This window comes from Somniosus microcephalus, chromosome 3 (genome assembly GCF_052327205.1).
Source record: "Somniosus microcephalus isolate GS21.2 chromosome 3, FLI_Smic_1.0, whole genome shotgun sequence".
NCBI lineage: Eukaryota > Metazoa > Chordata > Chondrichthyes > Squaliformes > Somniosidae > Somniosus > Somniosus microcephalus.
In genome coordinates, this window is record NC_140989.1 from 109,444,151 (window position 1) to 109,462,026 (window position 17,876).

The 17,876-nt window shown below is 48.5% G+C and overlaps 1 protein-coding gene across 1 annotated transcript in view; it reads left to right on the forward strand.

Annotated features, from left to right (window-relative positions):
- LOC147121257 (chitin synthase chs-2-like) overlaps positions 1 to 17,876 on the forward strand; it is a 73,093-nt gene that overhangs the window by 46,231 nt on the left and 8,986 nt on the right. The window contains exons 13-18 of the mRNA XM_085977740.1: positions 7,144 to 7,495; positions 8,645 to 8,688; positions 10,476 to 10,540; positions 10,702 to 10,812; positions 12,312 to 12,529; positions 12,613 to 12,694. Of these exons, the coding sequence (XP_085833866.1) occupies positions 7,144 to 7,495; positions 8,645 to 8,688; positions 10,476 to 10,540; positions 10,702 to 10,812; positions 12,312 to 12,529; positions 12,613 to 12,694 (872 nt within the window). The remainder of the gene's footprint in view (positions 1 to 7,143; positions 7,496 to 8,644; positions 8,689 to 10,475; positions 10,541 to 10,701; positions 10,813 to 12,311; positions 12,530 to 12,612; positions 12,695 to 17,876) is intronic.

The window sequence follows — 17,876 nt, forward strand, 5'->3', positions numbered from 1 at the left end:
GGAGCTTAGCAGAAGTGCAATCACCTAGCTTGGGCCTGGCTGGGCAAGAAAGGCGCAGGCTTTGAGGCCTAAGAAAAAAACGGGGAAAGGTAGGAAAAAGAATGTTCAGGTTAGGTTTACAAATGAGTGATTTTTTTAAAAACAATTTAATAAATTCAATTTTATTTTGGTGGAAATGTATATTTGAAAAGAAAGACGCAGAAAGCAGGAAAAAGAATGGAAGCAAGATGGCGGCGACTCACCTCGGTTCAGAACGATAAGACCCGCCCACACACGCACCGATTGGTCGACCGTCAGGTCACCAAAGCGTAGGATTGGTCAATCGTCCCGTCACTCGACCGTAGGAGGGCCCGGCCGCACGCGGCAGCAAGACGCCGTACGATTGGTCGAGCTCGAGGTCACTCTGTCGCTAATGAGCGGATAATGAGATGCTAATGAGCGGAATGTTGAAGGTTTTTGGGATACCGCGGGCGCGATTTTAGCCCGGCCGAAACGTAAATACGCTTAAAACCGTCTCAGAAGCGTAAGCTTTCTTTGGAGGTAACGCATGCGTAGGTACGCCCTGTAACTTTCGAGCGCATAGCCCGCCAGACGCACACGCGATGACAGACAGAATGACAGAATGACAGACAGACAGATCGACCGATTTATATATATAGATACTGCATGTCATTATGAATCACCATTAGTATCCATATTAAAGATATAGTGAAAATTAGGTGGGTGACTTAAACCACTTCGCACAGATTTTAGTAGCTCCAGTTGCAACCTAATTTTATATTATATTAGTAGTAACACTGTATTCTCCAACAAGGTACCTTTCTTGCTGTAGTAAAGGAAATATTTATGTAGAATTTGAGGGCTTGGCTTTACTCAAGGAAATTAAAATTGGCAGCTTTGCTGGTGAAAAATGTAGGTATTGTGTGAAGCAGCAGCATTGAAAGGGCTGCTGCAGGAGAAGGTCCAGGACAGAAACTGATGCTGCTGAAAATCTGGATTTTTGTGCCATTCTGGGACTAGGAATTATATTGCAGCTGTTGCTGCATTTTTGAGAGCACTGAAATTCACTTCTGGCTTTCCTGATGCTTTCGTTAGCCCTCTTTTTTTGACAACACCAACCTATCCCTTTAAAACAGATAGGGCAGCAAAGGAAGCAATAGTACCAGGTTTATATGGAGCAGACTGCTCCTGTCTACACCTGACTCTTTTATAGTACAGAAGTATCTGTGTATGTCATTTACATTGCTGTGCACTCTTCAAACACGGTCAGGTGCAGCCAGTAGAAAAGCCATAAAGGAAATTCGGCTGCAGTGTTCTTTAGGCATGGATTGGGGACAAAGTGCCCATTCTTTCTCTGCATTGCACCTGCATTTCAGATGCTATTTGAGAGTAGAAAAAGGAAAGTGTACACTTATGTTCCAAACATGGATGCTAATGGTGATTCATAGAGACCTTCAATGTTAGTTTTACTTCTGATATTATGTTTCCATAGCACTTGGATAGATCCTAAATGGATTCCTTTAAGTGGTGTTGACCAAGAAAGTAACACGGATGCTAGAAAAATTGTATCAAGGCTGAAACTGGGAGGAGTTAGTTATATTCCCTATTCCCTACTTTTTCAAGATCCATTTCCCCCCTTCTTCAACACCCCCTGCCCACCCTTCCCCATCTAGGGAAGGGGAAGAGGTGGACTGAATTAAAGGGATCACTTGGGTTTGAGTTAAAGAATGAATTTGGGATTAGAGGATCAGGCTACCCCTTTGGTGAGAGTTTATCAAACTGTGGTTATTTTTAACACCTGCTAATATTTGTTAATACTATGGCCTAGAAATTCAGTTGCTGGCGCCAGCCACTAGCGCCTTAGGAGGAGGAGAAGTGTGGCGCAAAGCGGCTAGTGCCCGGGCGCGGCGCGATCTGCGCCTCTCGCGAACTTCAGTCAAGATTTCGCGGCGGCGCAAAACCGTAGCGCCCGCTCAGCTGCGCGCGCAGATCCTGATGTCATTTCATGGTGCAACGCCCTTGATGCACCCCGAACCGGAACTTCAGTGGCGCCCCCCTTCTGTGCGCCTGGTGCCCCCAGCGACTGGTTGAGTGGAACGGTTCCCAGTCACTGCGGGGCGCGGGGGGCGCTATTTAAAGGGGATTCTTCCTCCATTCTTTGTGGCAGCCATTTTGTTCCACTCCTTCTGTGTGAGAGAGAGATGTTTGGAGAGAGACAAAGGGAGAGAGCTTTCTGCTTTGACTCAGCGCTCGCACAGGTACTTCTGGCTTCAGGCCAGAGCTTTACAGTTGGATTTAACATTCAGTGCCATAGCCTTGAATTGCCACATATAATGGGGGCTGCAATGGGTGGAAACGTTGGCTTTCTGCATTGCATTCAAAGGGCTCAGAGACGCCGAGAGAGAATGCCAGCCATGGCCAGATGGAGAAAGGCCAACAGGCGTTGGCACAGGAGGCCTTACCCACCCAGGGTATACCGCCAGCAGTTCTCATATCTGAACATGTCTGAGGAGCAGTGTGTTCGGAGGCCGTGATTCAGAAGGGAGGTGGTCACAGAGATCTGCCACCTGCTTCAGAGAGATCTGCAGCCACAGCTGAGGAGCAGGACGTCTCTGTCGGTGGCAGTGAAGGTGACAGTGGCTCTCAACTTCTATGCCGCCGGCTCCTTCCAATCTGCTACTGGGGACATTGCCAATATCTCCCAGTTCGCAGTACATTGCTGCATCCGCCAGGTGACGAATGCCCTCTTCAGAAGGAGACAACAGTACATCTCCTTCCCCATGACCCTGGACAAGCAGCAAGAGCGTGCAATGGGATTTGCAAGAATAGCGGGCTTCCCCATGGTGCAGGGCGCCATTGACTGCACGCATGTGGCTTTGCGGGCACCTCTACAGAATGCCGAGGATTACCACAACCGGAAGGGCTACCATTCGCTCAACGTCCAGTTGGTGTGTGACCACAGGCAGCTCATACTAGCTGTCAATGCCCGCTTTCCAGGCAGCAGCCACGATGCCTACATCCTGCGCCAGACTTCTGTTGCAGACATTTTTGAAGCCCCGGCTCACCCAGGAGGCTGGCTTCTCGGGGACAAGGGCTATCCTTTGTGCACCTGGCTGATGACCCCGCTCCGTGTGCCCAGCACCCCTGCTGAAGAATGATACAATGACAGCCATCAAGCTACCAGGAACATCATTGAGGCACAATCGGTATGCTCAAGCAACGGTCCCGCTGTCTGGACCGTTCCGGAGGAGCACTACAGTACTCGCCTGAGCGAGTCTCCCATTTCGTTGTAGTGTGCTGCATGCTGCACAACCTGGCTATCCTCAGGACTCAGCCACTGCCAGCAGACATTGGAGGACCACCAGAGGAGGAGGCTGAGGAGGAGGAGCACCAAGACGGGAGGGAGGCACAAAGTGCAAGGGCCGTCCGTCGGCGGATTATTGCAACTCAGTTCTAGGTCCCCTCTCAGGGAATGGCTTGTGCCAATGAAAGAACATGAATGGAGCTGCTCCGCAAACCCTCAGCCGGTCAAGGCAACAAATAGTTCAAAATGCAAACATGGACAATCTGAATAAAGAAAAATTTTTATTTTACAAACTCTGTGCCTTTCCCGCATGACAAACAAATTCAGAGAAACCCCCCAAAAAACAGTCAGACACATAACTGGCTCTCACAACCTTGAAAAAATGAAAAAAACAGTTAAACAAAAATGACCATGATTCTCGGCCTTCATATAAAAAACAAACACAACATTCTTGGCCTTCATATAAAAAAAACATTTTGCCACACCTTCTACTTTTTCGCCTGCGAGGGTGATCCGCCTCGCTTCCGCGATTGGCCCTTCCTGCCCTGCAGCTCCTCCTCAATGGGACCCCAGTGGCTGCAGCAAGGCTGGGGGAAGGCTGCTGAGGGTCAGATGGTGAGACGGCAGATGCCCTTGGGAGATGGCCTGGACCAGCTCTGGGCCTGGAGAGCCCAGCTTCTGACTGCTCCAACTCTGCTTGGGTGGCAGCAGTCTGTCCTACGGGTGGTGGCAGCTGCAGTGGAGGAGTGACACTGTTGGCTGCAGGAATGCTGCCAACCTGACAGAGCACAGGCATTTCCTGGTCGGCCGAGACACTGGCACTCGCACGGGCCAGCACTGAAGCATGCGCAGCAATCTGCTGAAGCACAGACTGCTGGGCTGCTGCGGCACGGCGAGGGCCCCATTGATGCCTGGCCAATCCAGCGAGGGTGGCAGCAGTTAGTGCCCGTGTGGCCCTGGCCTGTGTCTGCATCAGACCAGCCAGTGAATGCACGGCACGACTGAGCTGCCTGTGATGCCGCGAAGTCCTGCAGACTCCTGGCCTGTGCTGCCCCGAATTCCTAAACACTCCTTGCCAGTGACTCTATGGAGTCAGGCATCCTTGCCACTGCTGCCATGAGCTCAGTGTGCCTGCGCTCAGCCTGGGCGCCCATTTCACCAAGGAGCCACACCTCCTCTGCGCTCACTGTAGCAGGACTGGAGGCCACACTCACCCTCCGGGGAGAAGGCCGCTGAGCTTCCCCACCCCTCCCGTGTTGCTGCAGCCTGCTGGGCCCCGGAGCTTCACCGTCATCACACCCTTCCCCCCTGCTCCCCTCCAGGGAAGACGTGTCCCCATCATGGCCACGGGCTGCGTCAGCTGAGGGTGGCACTGATGGGCCGGCTTCCTCTTCCTCCTCCTCAAATTCTGAATCAGACACAGTGCCAGCTTAAGGGCTCGCCTCCTCACCTGGCGATTCACCATCTGAAAGCAGGGAGGCACAAGAGTTGCTTTAGAGTGAGGACAGGGCGGCAGCGAGGGAGGCATGAGTGCTGCTATGCACTGCATTGGTTCGAGAGTGGCAAAGGATGCTGGTGTGAGGCACAAGTGGAAAGAGAGAGGTCAAAAAGGTGATGACCTTACCATTGCTGTCCAGAACGGGGTCGGCATCTCCACTGGCGAAGGGGCAAATCAGCCGGCCTCCCATAATCTGCTCCACTCGCTGCTCCAGGCCGCTGAGCTCTTTGAGGTCAGGATGGCCTCCCCCGGTCTGTCGCTGCTGCCTGCGATTGTGGGCCAGCTTGCCCTGCAAGAGAAAGGACGGACTCTAAGTACAGTGTCAAGCCCTGATCTTGCCTGCACTACCTCCCATGGTGGAATAGCCCTGACAGTGTCAAGCCCTCATCTTGCCTGCACTGCCTCCCATGGTGGAATAGCATTGACAGTGTCAAGCCCTGATCTTGCCTGCACTGCCTCCCATGGTAGAATAGCCCTGACAGTGTCAAGCCCTGATCTTGCCTGCACTGCCTCCCATGGTGGAATAGCCCTGACAGTGTCAAGCCCTCATCTTGCCTGCACTGCCTCCCATGGTGGAATAGCCCTGACAGCGTCAAGCCCGGATCTTGCCTGCACTGCCTCCCATGGTGGAATAGCCCTGACAGTGTCAAGCCCTCATCTTGCCTGCACTGCCTCCCATGGTGGAATAGCCCTGACAGTGTCAAGCCCTCATCTTGCCTGCACTGCCTCCCATGGTGGAATAGCCCTGACAGTGTCAAGCCCTCATCTTGCCTGCACTGCCTCCCATGGTAGAATAGCATTGACAGTGTCAAGCCCTCATCTTGCCTGCACTGCCTCCCATGGTGGAATAGCCCTGACAGTGTGTAAAGTGCTGAATGTGCAAGTGATTTTCATGAGAGTCCCATTGCTGTTGGATGAGGGCTGGGCATTGGGGCTTTCAGGTCCCTTTGGCCATAAAGTGAGGTGCACATGCAGGGATAAAGTGGATACTGGAAAGGGTACTCACCCTGACAACCCGAGTGAGGTCGTTGAACTTTTTTCTGCATTGCACAGGAGTCCTGGCAACCATGCTGTTGGAGGTCACCCTGTTTGCCACCTCCCTCCAGGCTTTTCTATACTCACTGGGCAGCGGCCTCCTGCCACTACCAGGGAAGAGGATAGGTCGCCTGCGCTCCACTGCGCCAACCAGTAGCTTCAGGGCACCCTCGCTGAAGCGCTGTGCTCGCTCCCTAGCCTTCTCCATAGTCCTGGGTGTTGAACTGGTGAAGCAGCTATGTTCAGGCCTTGATTCAGGGCTGCAGTGTGCAGGGCGTCGCAGCAAAACAAATCGACCCTCCCCCTTTAAGAGCTGACCGGCACCAGCGTGTCTGCCTTCAATCAGCAACTTGCCGCACCTGCGCTGCGCCCGCCCTCGGTGGTAACGCCCCGTCTCGCCGGCTTAACGCCTTATGATAGTCGTGCACCGCCTGCTTTAGTGCAGCAGCAACCTCTTGGGGCGAAGCAACTCAATTTCGGCGAAGATGGCGCTAAGTTGCGCCGGTCGCTAAATTTAGCGATCGCCCGGCTGCAGCGACCCAAACATGGCGATACTGAATTTCTAGGCCTATATGTTCTCCCAATATGCAGACCAGCTGCAGTATGCTCTTTACATTTTTTTTTGCCACTACCACACTTTAAATGTATTGTCAGTTGCTTCTGATCCCTCTCACTTCCTGTGACTGGACCTTTATTAGAGGGTGTAACCATATCAGTATTTAATTACCAAACCAATGGGTGTGACATACTTAAAATTATTACTCTAAATGTCAAGGGGCCTTTCAATTAAAAAGAACAAAGTACCCACTCTGTTTAAGAAGGAGAATGAACAGGTGGCATTACAGAAAGAGAATCATCGACTTACACAGATAAGAATATGGGGGAGAAATTAAACTTACGGCTGCCCATTTCATGCTTGAAAAATGGGCGGACAGCAGTTAAAAACCGGGGGGGAGGGTGGCGGGGTTGGTGGTGGTGGTTGTTGCGGGCGGTGGAGGAATACCTTGGTCGCCTGTAAATAGGCGAGCAGCTTGCCCACCTAAAACAATGCAAGAACCCTTAAATACTCAAATAGGGATCCTATGCTGGGTGTAGCACCCCGATTGGACAATTCTGTTAAAAATGGGCAGCGCATGGCCTAACCAGAGATGGTTAAAAAACAAGGCAAGGGGCTTCATGTGAACGTAAACTAATTTCCATACACTCATATTCACTTGCACTGTATAGGTAGAAAAGATGAGTCATTAGCTCCTTCTTTACCGTTGTTTGCAGTAAAAATGCTAACATCATGTTATGTGCTTTTTAGGTGAAATGGTCAAAGAAAACACCTTTATTACTCCAACAGGCATGTTCTTCATCTCCATGATGATCCTTTTCTCCTTGACAGCAATGCTGCATCCCCAGGAATTCTCCCTCATTATATACGGACTGCTGTACATAATTTGCATCCCCAGTGGATACTTGTTGTTGCCAATTTACGCCATGGTAAATATGAATAACGTTTCATGGGGCACACGTGAAACAGTCACTCCGAAGATACCGGACAAAAAGAAGCCTCAGCAGGTTATGCGATATGAAAAGAAATGCAAATGCCTCTGTTGGGATATTGAATTTCTAATCAAAGAGGATAAAAAGGAACTCATTAAAGATGCAGACAGGTAACTTTCTTTCAAAGTGATTTGTAATATTAAAGGGCAGTATAACTTGGTGCCATCTCCACATAAAATTCTAATAGCAGCTAGCAGTACCATTTCCCTGTTCTCTGTGTTAGTTTATGATTCCTTTGTTCTGAACTATAGGTTTAGTTATTGTTTATTGATTGATACATTTTCTTTGGTTTATTTCTTTTTCCAATAATTTTCTTCGATTTCCCCCCCCCCTCAAATTGCTCCTTATAAACTCACAAGGCTGAATGATGAAGAGTTTCTAGATCTTCCCGCTCCTAGCTCAGACTTTATCACAGGTCTCTTTATAAAGTTTCTCAGGTTCTCTGGGACTTGCGATTCTCTCCACTTGGTATGGGGGGGTTGGTGGAGGGGACGGCTGCCTGGCTGCTTGGAGCCCAAGCTTTATATGGGCTTGATTTGTTAGGCGTCCTGACTCTGGAGATTACTACTTGGTGCTGGATTCTTGGTCCTCCCGGCGACACGATTTGTCATCCATGAGGCAATGGGATTCTTTTTGATCAGTTTCGTAAATTGAGGTTGGGACCCTGATTGTTCAATGGGATTATACTCCTTCAGCTATATTTTTGGGTGGGGGTGGGAATAGGAAGGAAAATTCTGTTTTCAAAGGGGAATTCTGACTGTTTCTTCTTCCATTTTTTGGCATGAGAAAGATTAGCTAAATGCTTTCCCATCAACTAAGATGACAGGAGTCCAAGCACGTTATCAAAACAATGCAAGATTCACGGGGGCAAATTCTTCTTGACAATGTACCTATTACTATTCAATTCAAGTATGCTTGCAAGCATCTATATAAATCTGAAACTTTTTATTCCCTCCCATCACCGTCATCAGTATTCTCATCGCACTCAGAAATATGGCCTCTCCGCATTAGCCCCACCTTTCCATTCTGTTTTGCGCTGTGTTCCTGAGAATTTTGTGTGTAATCTTTAGCAATTTTTTCCCTGGAGGGAGTTCTTCCTTTGAATTTTATATTGCATCATCTCATTGGAGTCTAAAGATTGACATGGCTCACTTGTGGCTTTTTCTCTTTGTATATTTTTTACTTTCTGGTATCTTTATATTTCTTGATGCCCTATATTCAAAATTATTCAGATGATTTTTGATATTTTTTTCCTTCAGTGTAATTGGTGAAGAAGAAGAAATGGAACCCAGAGTCAAAGACAGTGAGTATTAACAATGTTTAGAAAATCATGTCTTGTTGTTAATTGACAGGCCTGTCCAGAAAGGTTCTGGTTGGGGAGGGAAATAGTTTTTTATTTTAAATAAATGCCCAACACAAGCATAACTGACATTAGTACTGCAGGATCTTTTTAGGCCAGAATTGTTTTCTCCAGATTATCCTCCTCCTCTGCTGAAAGTCACTGACTCATGTTGCTTTACTGTTCCGCCTGTGCCACAAGCCTTCCATTACCTCACCCAAATGCCCTTTTGATCTGTCAGCCAAAACAACGTCAGCAGGCTGTGTGACCATATCTCTGCTGTGTTCAATTCTATCTTTACCCAATGTTCACATACACACCCGTTAGGAACATAGGAACAGGAATAGGCCATTCAGCCCCTCAAGCTTGTTCAGCCATTCAATTAGATGATGGCTGATCTGTATCTTAACTCCATCAACCCGCCTTGGTTTCATATCTTTTAATACCCTTGTCTTATAAAAATCTATCAATCTCAATTTTTAAATTTTCAATTGACCTAGCCCCAACTACTTTTTGGGGGAGAGAGTTCCAGATTTCCACTACCCTCTGTGTGAAGAAGTGCTTCCTGACATCACCCCTGAATGGCCCAGCTCTAATTTTAAAGTTATGCCCCCTTGTTCTGTAGCCCCCTTATTTTCTAGAAGGACAAAGATTGATTCCAGTGATTAAAAACAAGATGCACCATCTGTACATTTTACCATAAAAAACAGAAAGGCTGGAAATACACATTAGGTCATTCAGCAATTTTGAAAAGAAATAACAGATTATTGATATTTCATGTGTACCCAGAAGTGAAGATTGAAAGGTTGGCCGGGCATTTTAGTAAGTTTGAAAATAATAGAGAATAACAGGGGAGGGGAGGGGAATAGAACCAACAGATAGGGGGTAGGTTCATTGAAATGCAAACTGTTTTTTTAGAGAGCAGTTCTATAATAAAAAAGATCGGCAGTGACGCGATGCAGAGATATAGAAAGGACAAAAGGACTTGCAATGAGTGCTGGCTGAAAATACCACACAATTTGTTGCTTTACCAGTCCAATGATTGGATGGTATCGGGGTTTGTAATGCTATATAGTGAGATGAGAGGAAGGGGTGGGAAAGAGAGGTGAGATCAGCTATAAAATGCTGATGTTACCTACAGCTCAGTGGCAGCATCTGAATCAAAAGGTTGTGTGTTCCAGCTCCACTCTAAACACTTGAGCGCACAATCTAGGCTCACACTCCAGTGCAGTACTGAGGGAGTGCTGCATTGTCTGAGATGCCGTCGTTCAGATGGGATGTTAAACCTAGGGTCCATCTGCCCTCTCAGGTTGATATAAAAGATCCCACGGCACTATTCTAAGAAGAGCCGGGGAGTTCTCCCTGGTGTCCTGGCCTTCGACCACCATCACTTAAAACAGATTATCTGACTATTTATCTCATTGCTGTTTGTGAGACTTTGCTGTGCGTACATTGGCTACTGTTTGTCCCTCCATTACAACAGTTCAAAGAAAGTACTTTGTTGGCTGTGCAGCACTTTGGGACGTCCTGAGATCATGAAAGATACTATATAATTGCAAGTTGTGTCTATGTGTTTTTTGAACTGCTGGACATATGCTGCCACAGAATCTCAAAGCTTGCTTTCTACTGTAATAGAGTGTTGTGTTCAGCCTTCAGCAGTTTAAAGGTCAAAATGAAAGATTTTTTTGCTCAACTGACCTGAATGCAGTACTCCTGCGAATGATCTTTTTCCTTGTGCTTTCATTATGTAGATTGGATAAGCAATTTGCAAGAGCAGTCACTCCATATAATGCTTATTGAAGAACAACTTGACGAAGTAAGTTGTTGCCAATGACATTTTTCTTAATTTCCTTGTGAATTCATTTCAATGAGTAGTAAGAAAACTGTTTTGTTGTATGTAGCAAAATGTGCCACTCAGATAGACTATTGGAATAAAACATTTTTATTGACCTTATGTTCTCTATTTTTTATCTGCAGGTAGAAAAACCATTCTGGAATGACCTCATCAACCTGTATCTTAAACCAATTGAAGAAGATAAAGAGAGACAGGCAACAATTGCGAAGGAACTGAAGTCCCTCAGGAACAGGGTAAGCACTGCTTATGCGTGTCTGTTCTGAATCTGATCGCTTGTTCAATCTCAAAAGGGGAACCATGTTGATTTATGTTTGGGTGTGGAAGGAAGAAGGCCCAGAGAAAATCGGCGGGTTTCAGGGTCTAACATTGGAAGTGGATTTCCAACCTTTCTCCTGATTTTGTTTTTTGAATATAACAGACCAACCATTATTTCTACACTATCTTGCCAATGCTTGACCATTGTGCAAAATGCCTTCTAATTGAAAGAAAAGCAAAATGCGAGTGTCGTCAAGCTAATAGATCAAAGGATACATTTTGTGAGGCTTCATTCCCAGGGTTAAACCTGGCTCAGTAAGACCAGGAATTGGAAAATTGCTGTGGGTGGAGGTTAGCATACCCAATTTATATAGTTCCTGTTTTTTCAGTGGTTAAAGTAAATCAGGAGCTCCCATTGAGCACCTGCACTGATTAATTAGGTTTACTTTTGGTCTCGCATGGAGAGGACTGCAAGCGAGGAGGGTAGCCTCAGTCTGCAGGACGATATAGATGGGTTGGTCAGATGGGCGGAACAGTGGCAAATGGAATTTAACCCGGAAAAGTGCGAGGTGATGCACTTTGGGGGGACTAACAAGGCAAAGGAATACACAATGAATGGAAAGACCCTAGGCAAGACGGAGGGTCAGAGGGATCTGGGTGTGCAAGTACACAGATCCCTGAAGGCGGCGGAACAGGTGGATAAGGTGGTAAAAAAGGCATATGGGATACTTGCCTTCATTAGCCGAGGCATTGAATATAAGAGCAAGGAGGTTATGATGGAGCTGTATAAAACACTGGTTAGGCCACAGCTGGAATATTGTGTGCAGTTCTGGTCGCCACACTACAGGAAGGATGTGATCGCGTTAGAGAGGGTGCAGAGGAGGTTCACCAGGATGTTACCAGGGCTGGAGCGCTTCAGCTATGAAGAGAGACTGGGCAGGTTGGGTTTGTTTTCCTTGGAGCTGAGGAGGCTGAGGGGGGACATGATTGAGGTGTACAAAATTATGAGGGGCATAGATAGGATGGATGCTGAGGAGCTTTTTCCCTTAGTAGAGGGGTCAATAACTAGGGGGCATAGATTCAAGGTAAAGGGCGGGAGGTTTAGAGGGGATTTGAGAAAGAACTTTTTCACCCAGAGGGTGGTTGGAGTCTGGAACTCACTGCCTGAAAGGGTTGTGGAGGCAGAAACCCTCACAACATTTAAGAAGCATTTGGATGTGCACTTGAAATGCCATTGCATACAAGGCTACGGACCAAATGCTGGAATATGGGATTAGATTAGACAGGGCTTGATGGCCGGCGCGGACACGATGGGCCGAAGGGCCTCTATCCGTGCTGTATTACTCTATGACTCTATGACTCTATAAAAGCATATTGCTGGAAAATGTGTATGCACTCACATTGTACTCAATGGGAACATTGCTTTTTGTGTACATTATAAAGACATATTATAAAGAAACCCTTCCATTCTTTCCAGGCCACCTTTCTGTTCTTCATCATTAATGTTCTGTGGCTCGTTTCAACATTTTTCCTACAAGCAATTGGTCCTGACATACACATCAAGATCCCCAAAATCCTCCCAAATGGTGTTTTTTCAAAAGATAAAAGTCTAACCATTGAACCACTCAGTTTTATGTTCTTGGTATCGTTCGCTGGGTTGTTGGGAATTCAGTTCATCGCCATGTTGTACCACAGGTATGAATAAAAAAGTATTCCATTTTAAAAACAATTAATACAATGTTATGAAAACGGTAACAATTTTATTTACCTTTTTTCAGGATTAACACACTCATCCATTTTATAGCATATAAAGGAACTGAAATAAAACCTCAACAGAGTGTTGGAAAGTATCACCAAATGGTAAGGACTGACAAATTTCACTATGCATTTTATTGAAAGACACAACAATGACCTGTAATTTGCGGTCAGTGGTGAACGCCTTTGCTTTGAAGTAAGCTTCCCACAATGATCTCGCGATCTCTGTGGCGAGAAGTTTGGCTTTTCCGATGTACAGTTAAAATCAGCGCAAGTTAATGGGGAATCCCTAACGCGAGCTGCTGTGACATCAACAAGCTGTCTAAGCAGCCAATCACAATGCAGAATTCGCACAGACCGAGAACCAGGAAGTGAGTAAGCCCCTTTGATTCTAACTTTTTAGAAATGCTCTCGAGACACTCCACAAAATTAAAATTAATTTTTCAGGGTCATAACGTTTGTTTAGCAATCAATACGCTGTTAAAACCCAGATACACCTAATCCAAAAGCGTCTAACTTTAATGGGGTATTTAACAGCAATATTACCACGGAAGAGCCAAAGCTTTGTCAGTTTCCCTGATTTCACAGGTTACACTGATTGCTTGGGGGGTGGTGGGGGGTTTGGGGGTGAGGTCCACAGTGCAGCCAGTGTCGGAGCAATGAATGATTGACTTCAGGATTTCCCCGTTAGGATGTGCATGCGCTACATCCTGAAGTTGAGGTCAGTTTCAAAGGGGTAATAACAGCTAACGCCGTTCGTTCGCTGTTGTTACCCACTGCAAATTCCAGGCCATTGTCTATAATATATTAAAAGTCTTGCATCAAGTGCTAAATTCCTATAACATTTGCACTTCCTGTCACACTGCCCTCCTGTCACACTTCAGCCATCATATATTATTGCTTGGCTCAAAGTAAAACAGTAACAAACAGAACTGAAGATGCAGGGACTGTACGTATCGAAAGCAAGGAAAGCTGCTAGAGGAATCAAAGGTCCTTTTGGTACATCATGCATTACACGGCATGACTCCCCGAATGTTGGCCCAGAAATAGCTGCCAAAATAACGGTGAGGTTATTGGACCTGAAATTAGGATCGCGAGCTTGCCGCGCGTGCAAGCCCCTGATGTGCACTTACCCGGCGCGCTGACATTTCAATCCTGGCCCGCATTGCATTTCCTCTCACTGGCCCGCTTGAGGTCCTGCCGCACTGTGCGTGCATGACCCAGCGGCGTACTTAGTGCGATGAGCCGGCTGGGATCACGTGAGCACAGGGCAACCAATGGGAGGTTGCAAAAGTTCATTCATGAGTTTGATAGTGAGAGCTGTCAAACTCATGAAAACTCCTGGCCCCAAAACACTACTTAAACTTGAAAGAAAATTAAAAAAAACATTGCACTACTTAAATGAACCATAAATAACCGTAAAAAACTATTTTAAACAATAATTTTTAAATTTGAAAAAAATTATTATATAAAAAATCGGGGCTAAAACTAAACTTACCTTACTGTAAATTCTTTAAAAATAATAAACCTGTGGAAAAAATTTTATAAATTGTATTAATAGACCACTTACCTGTAAAACTAAGTACTTACGTGTGGTTTTTCAATGCGTAAAAACCGGAGGCCTTTACACATGCGCAACTCCCTAAAAATAAAGGAAATCCAAGTCGCACGCACTGCCTGTGTAGTCGCACGCGTTCAGCCTCTTAACCCCTTGGGTCAGAGGACAGGAAATGCTGGTTTTCAGCACATGCGCTGTGCATGCTGAAAACCGGCAATTCCTCCGGGCACACGCGTGAGTACCCCGTCCGTACTCACGCGTTGGGAGAGGAATTACTGGGCCAATGTGTTTGCCATTATTAATGTGTAAATTGTCCAGCAACTTGTGGCGAGAAAGAAATACCCCGCCATTGGCCTCGCAAAACCGGAAACTCGCTCTCAACCTCAAGAAATTGCTGCATTTGCACATTAATTGCCAATTAAACTCATCACAGAAAGTTAGGGCGAGTACTTTAGTACTTATTAGCGTAAGTATCTTTTTAATGATGAGATTTATATTCCTGCAATGCCATGCCACAACCGCTCTGGCCCAGAAACAGAATTGAAACTGTAGAGTTTAAGGCCTAGAAATTCAGTTGTTTGCGCAAGCCGCTAGCGCCTTAGGAGGAGGAGATGTGGGGCGCTAAGCGGCTAGCGCCCGGGCGCAGTCTCGCCAACTTCAGTTAAGATTTAGTGGCGGCGCAAAGCCTTGAGCGCGCGCAGATCCTGACGTCATTTCATCGTGCAACGCCCTTTGTGCGCCCCAAACCGGAAATTCAGTGGCGCCGGCCTATTGTGCGCCTGGCGCCCCTAGCGACTGGTAGAGGGGAATGGTTCCCAGTTGCTGCGGGGCGCGGGGGGCGCAAATTAAAGGGCACTCCTCCTGCAGTAGAAATGGCAGCCATTTTGCAACACTCCTTCTTTGTGAGAGACGGATCTTTGCAGAGAGACAAAGGTAGAGAGCTTTCTGGTTTGGCTCAACACTCGCACAGGTACTTGTGGCTTCAGGCCACAGCTTTGCACTTGTCTTTAACTTCAGAGCCATAGCATTGATTGGAAACATATAATGGGGGCGGCAATGGGTGGAAACGTTGGGCTTCTCCATTGCATTCAAAGGGCTCAGAGACGCCGTGAGAGAGTGCCAGTCATGGCCAGACGGAGAAGGGGCAACAGGCATTGGCAAAGGAGGCCTTACCCACCCAGGGTATACCGCCAGCAGTTCTCAAATCTGAACATGTCTGACGAGCAGTGTGTTCAGAGGCTGTGATTCCGAAGGGCGGTGGTCACTGAGATCTGCCACCTGCTTCGCGGAGATCTGCAGCCGCAGCTGAGGAGCAGGACGTTTCTGTTGGTGGCAGTGAAGGTGACGGTGTCTCTCAACTTCTATGCCACCGGCTCCTTCCAATCCGCTACTGGGGACATTTCCAACATCTCCCAGTTTGCGGTACATTGCTGCATCCACCAGGTGACCAATGCCCTTTTCAGAAGGAGACGTCAGTTCATCTCCTTCCCCATGACCGTTGACAAGCAGCAACAGCGTGCAATGGGCTTTGCAGCATTAGCGGGCTTCCCCATGGTGCAGGGCGACATTGACTGCACGCATGTGGCTTTGCGGACACCTCTAGAGAATGCCGAGGATTACCGCAACCGGAAGGGCTACCATTCGCTCAACGTGCAGTTGGTGTGTGACCACAGGCAGCTCATCCTAGCTGTCAATGCCTGCTTTCCAGGCAGCAGCCACGATGCCTTCATCCTGCGCCAGACTTCTGTGGCAGACATGTTCCAGGCCCAGCCTCACCCACGAGGATGGCTTCTCGGGGACAAAGGCTATCCTTTGTGCACCTGGCTGATGACCCCGCACCGTGCGCCCAGCACCCCTGCTGAAGAGGGATACAATGACAGCCATCAAGCAACCAGGAACATCATTGAGCAAACAATCGGTGTCCTGAAGCAACGGTTCCACTGTCTGGATCGTTCCGGAGGAGCCCTACAGTACTCGCCTGAGTGAGTCTCCCATTTCCTGGTCGTGTGCTGCATGCTTCACAACCTGGCTATCCGCAGGACTCAGCCACTGCCACCAGACATTGGAGGACCACCAGAGGAGAAGGAGGAGGAGGAGGAGGAGGAGGAGGAGGAGGAGGAGGTCCAGCACAAGAGGGAGGCAGAAATTGCAAGGGCCGCCCGTCGGCAGCTTATTGCACGTCGGTTCTAGGCCCCCTCTCAGGGAATGGCTTGTGCCAATGGAACAAGATGAATGTAGCTGCTCCACAAGCCCTCAGCCGAGCAGGGCAACCAGGACTTCCAAAAGAAAGCATGGACAGTGCGATTTAAGAACATTTATTACTTTGATACCTCTGTGCCCTTCCCACATAACAATATAATGGAGAGAAGCCCACCCCCAAAAACACAAATAGACCAGTCTCAGCCTTTACAGAAACACAAATAGACCAGTCTCGGCCTTTACAGAAACACAAATAGACCAGTCTCGGCCTTTACAGAAACACAAATACACCAGTATCGGCCTTTCCAAAAAAACAAATACACCAGAATCGGCCTTTACAAGTGAAACAAAACATTTGGCCACACCTTCTACTTTTTCCCCTGCGAGGGTGATGCATTTCGCATCCGTGACTGGCCCCTGCCCGCCCTGCAGCTCCTCCTCAATGGGACCCCAGTGGCTGCAGCAAGGCTGGGGGAAGGCTGCTGAGGGTCAGATGGCGAGACGGCAGATGCCCTTGGGGGTCGGCCTGGACCAGCTCTGGGCCTGGAGGGGCCGGCTGCTGACTGCTCCAACTCTGCTTGGGCAGCAGCCATCTGTCCAGCGGCTGGTGGCAGCTGCAATGGAGGAGTGGCAGTTTCGGCTGCAGGAATGCTGCCAACCTGACAGATCACAGGTACTCCCTGGTCGCCTGAGACATTGGCACTCGCACGGGCCAGCACTGCAGCATGCGCAGCAATCTGCTGAAGCACAGACTGCTGGGCTGCTGCGGCGCGGCGAGTGCCCTGGCGATGCCTGGCCGATCCAGCGAGGGTGGCAGCAGTTAGTGCCCGTGTGGTCCTGGTCTGTGTCCGCATGACACCAGCCAGTGAATGCACGGCACGACTGAGCACTTGGCTAGAAGCCGCCTGTGCTGCCGCGAAGTCCTGCAGACTCCTGTCCTGTGCTGCACTGAATTGTTGCAGACTCCTGGCCTGTGCTGCCCCGAATTCCTGCACACTCCTTGCCAGTGACTCTATGGAGTCAGGCATCCTTGCCACTGCAGCCATGAGCTCAGTGTGCCTGCGCTCAGCCTGGGCGGCCATTTCCGCTAGGAGCCGCACCTCCTCTGCGCTCACCGTAGCAGGACTGGAGACCGCACTCACCCTCCGGGGAGAAGGCTGCCGAGCTTCCCCACCCCTCCCGCTGGGTCCCGGAGCTTCACTCTCCTCCGACCCTTCCCCCCTGCTTCCCTCCAGGGAAGACGTGTCCCCATCATCGCCATGGGCTGCCTCGGCTGAGGGTGGCACTGATGGTCCGGCTTCCTCTTCCTCTTCCTCCTCCTCGCCCTCCGATTCACTCACAGTGCCAGCTTGAGGGCCCGCCTCCTCACGTGGCGATTGACCATCTGAAAGCAGGGAGGCACAAGAGTTGCTTTAGAGTGAGGACAGGGCGGCAGCAAGGGAGGCATGAGTGCTGCTATGCACGGCATTGATCCGACAGTGGCAAAGGATGCTGTTCTGAGGCGCAAGTGGAAAGAGAGAGGTCAAAAAG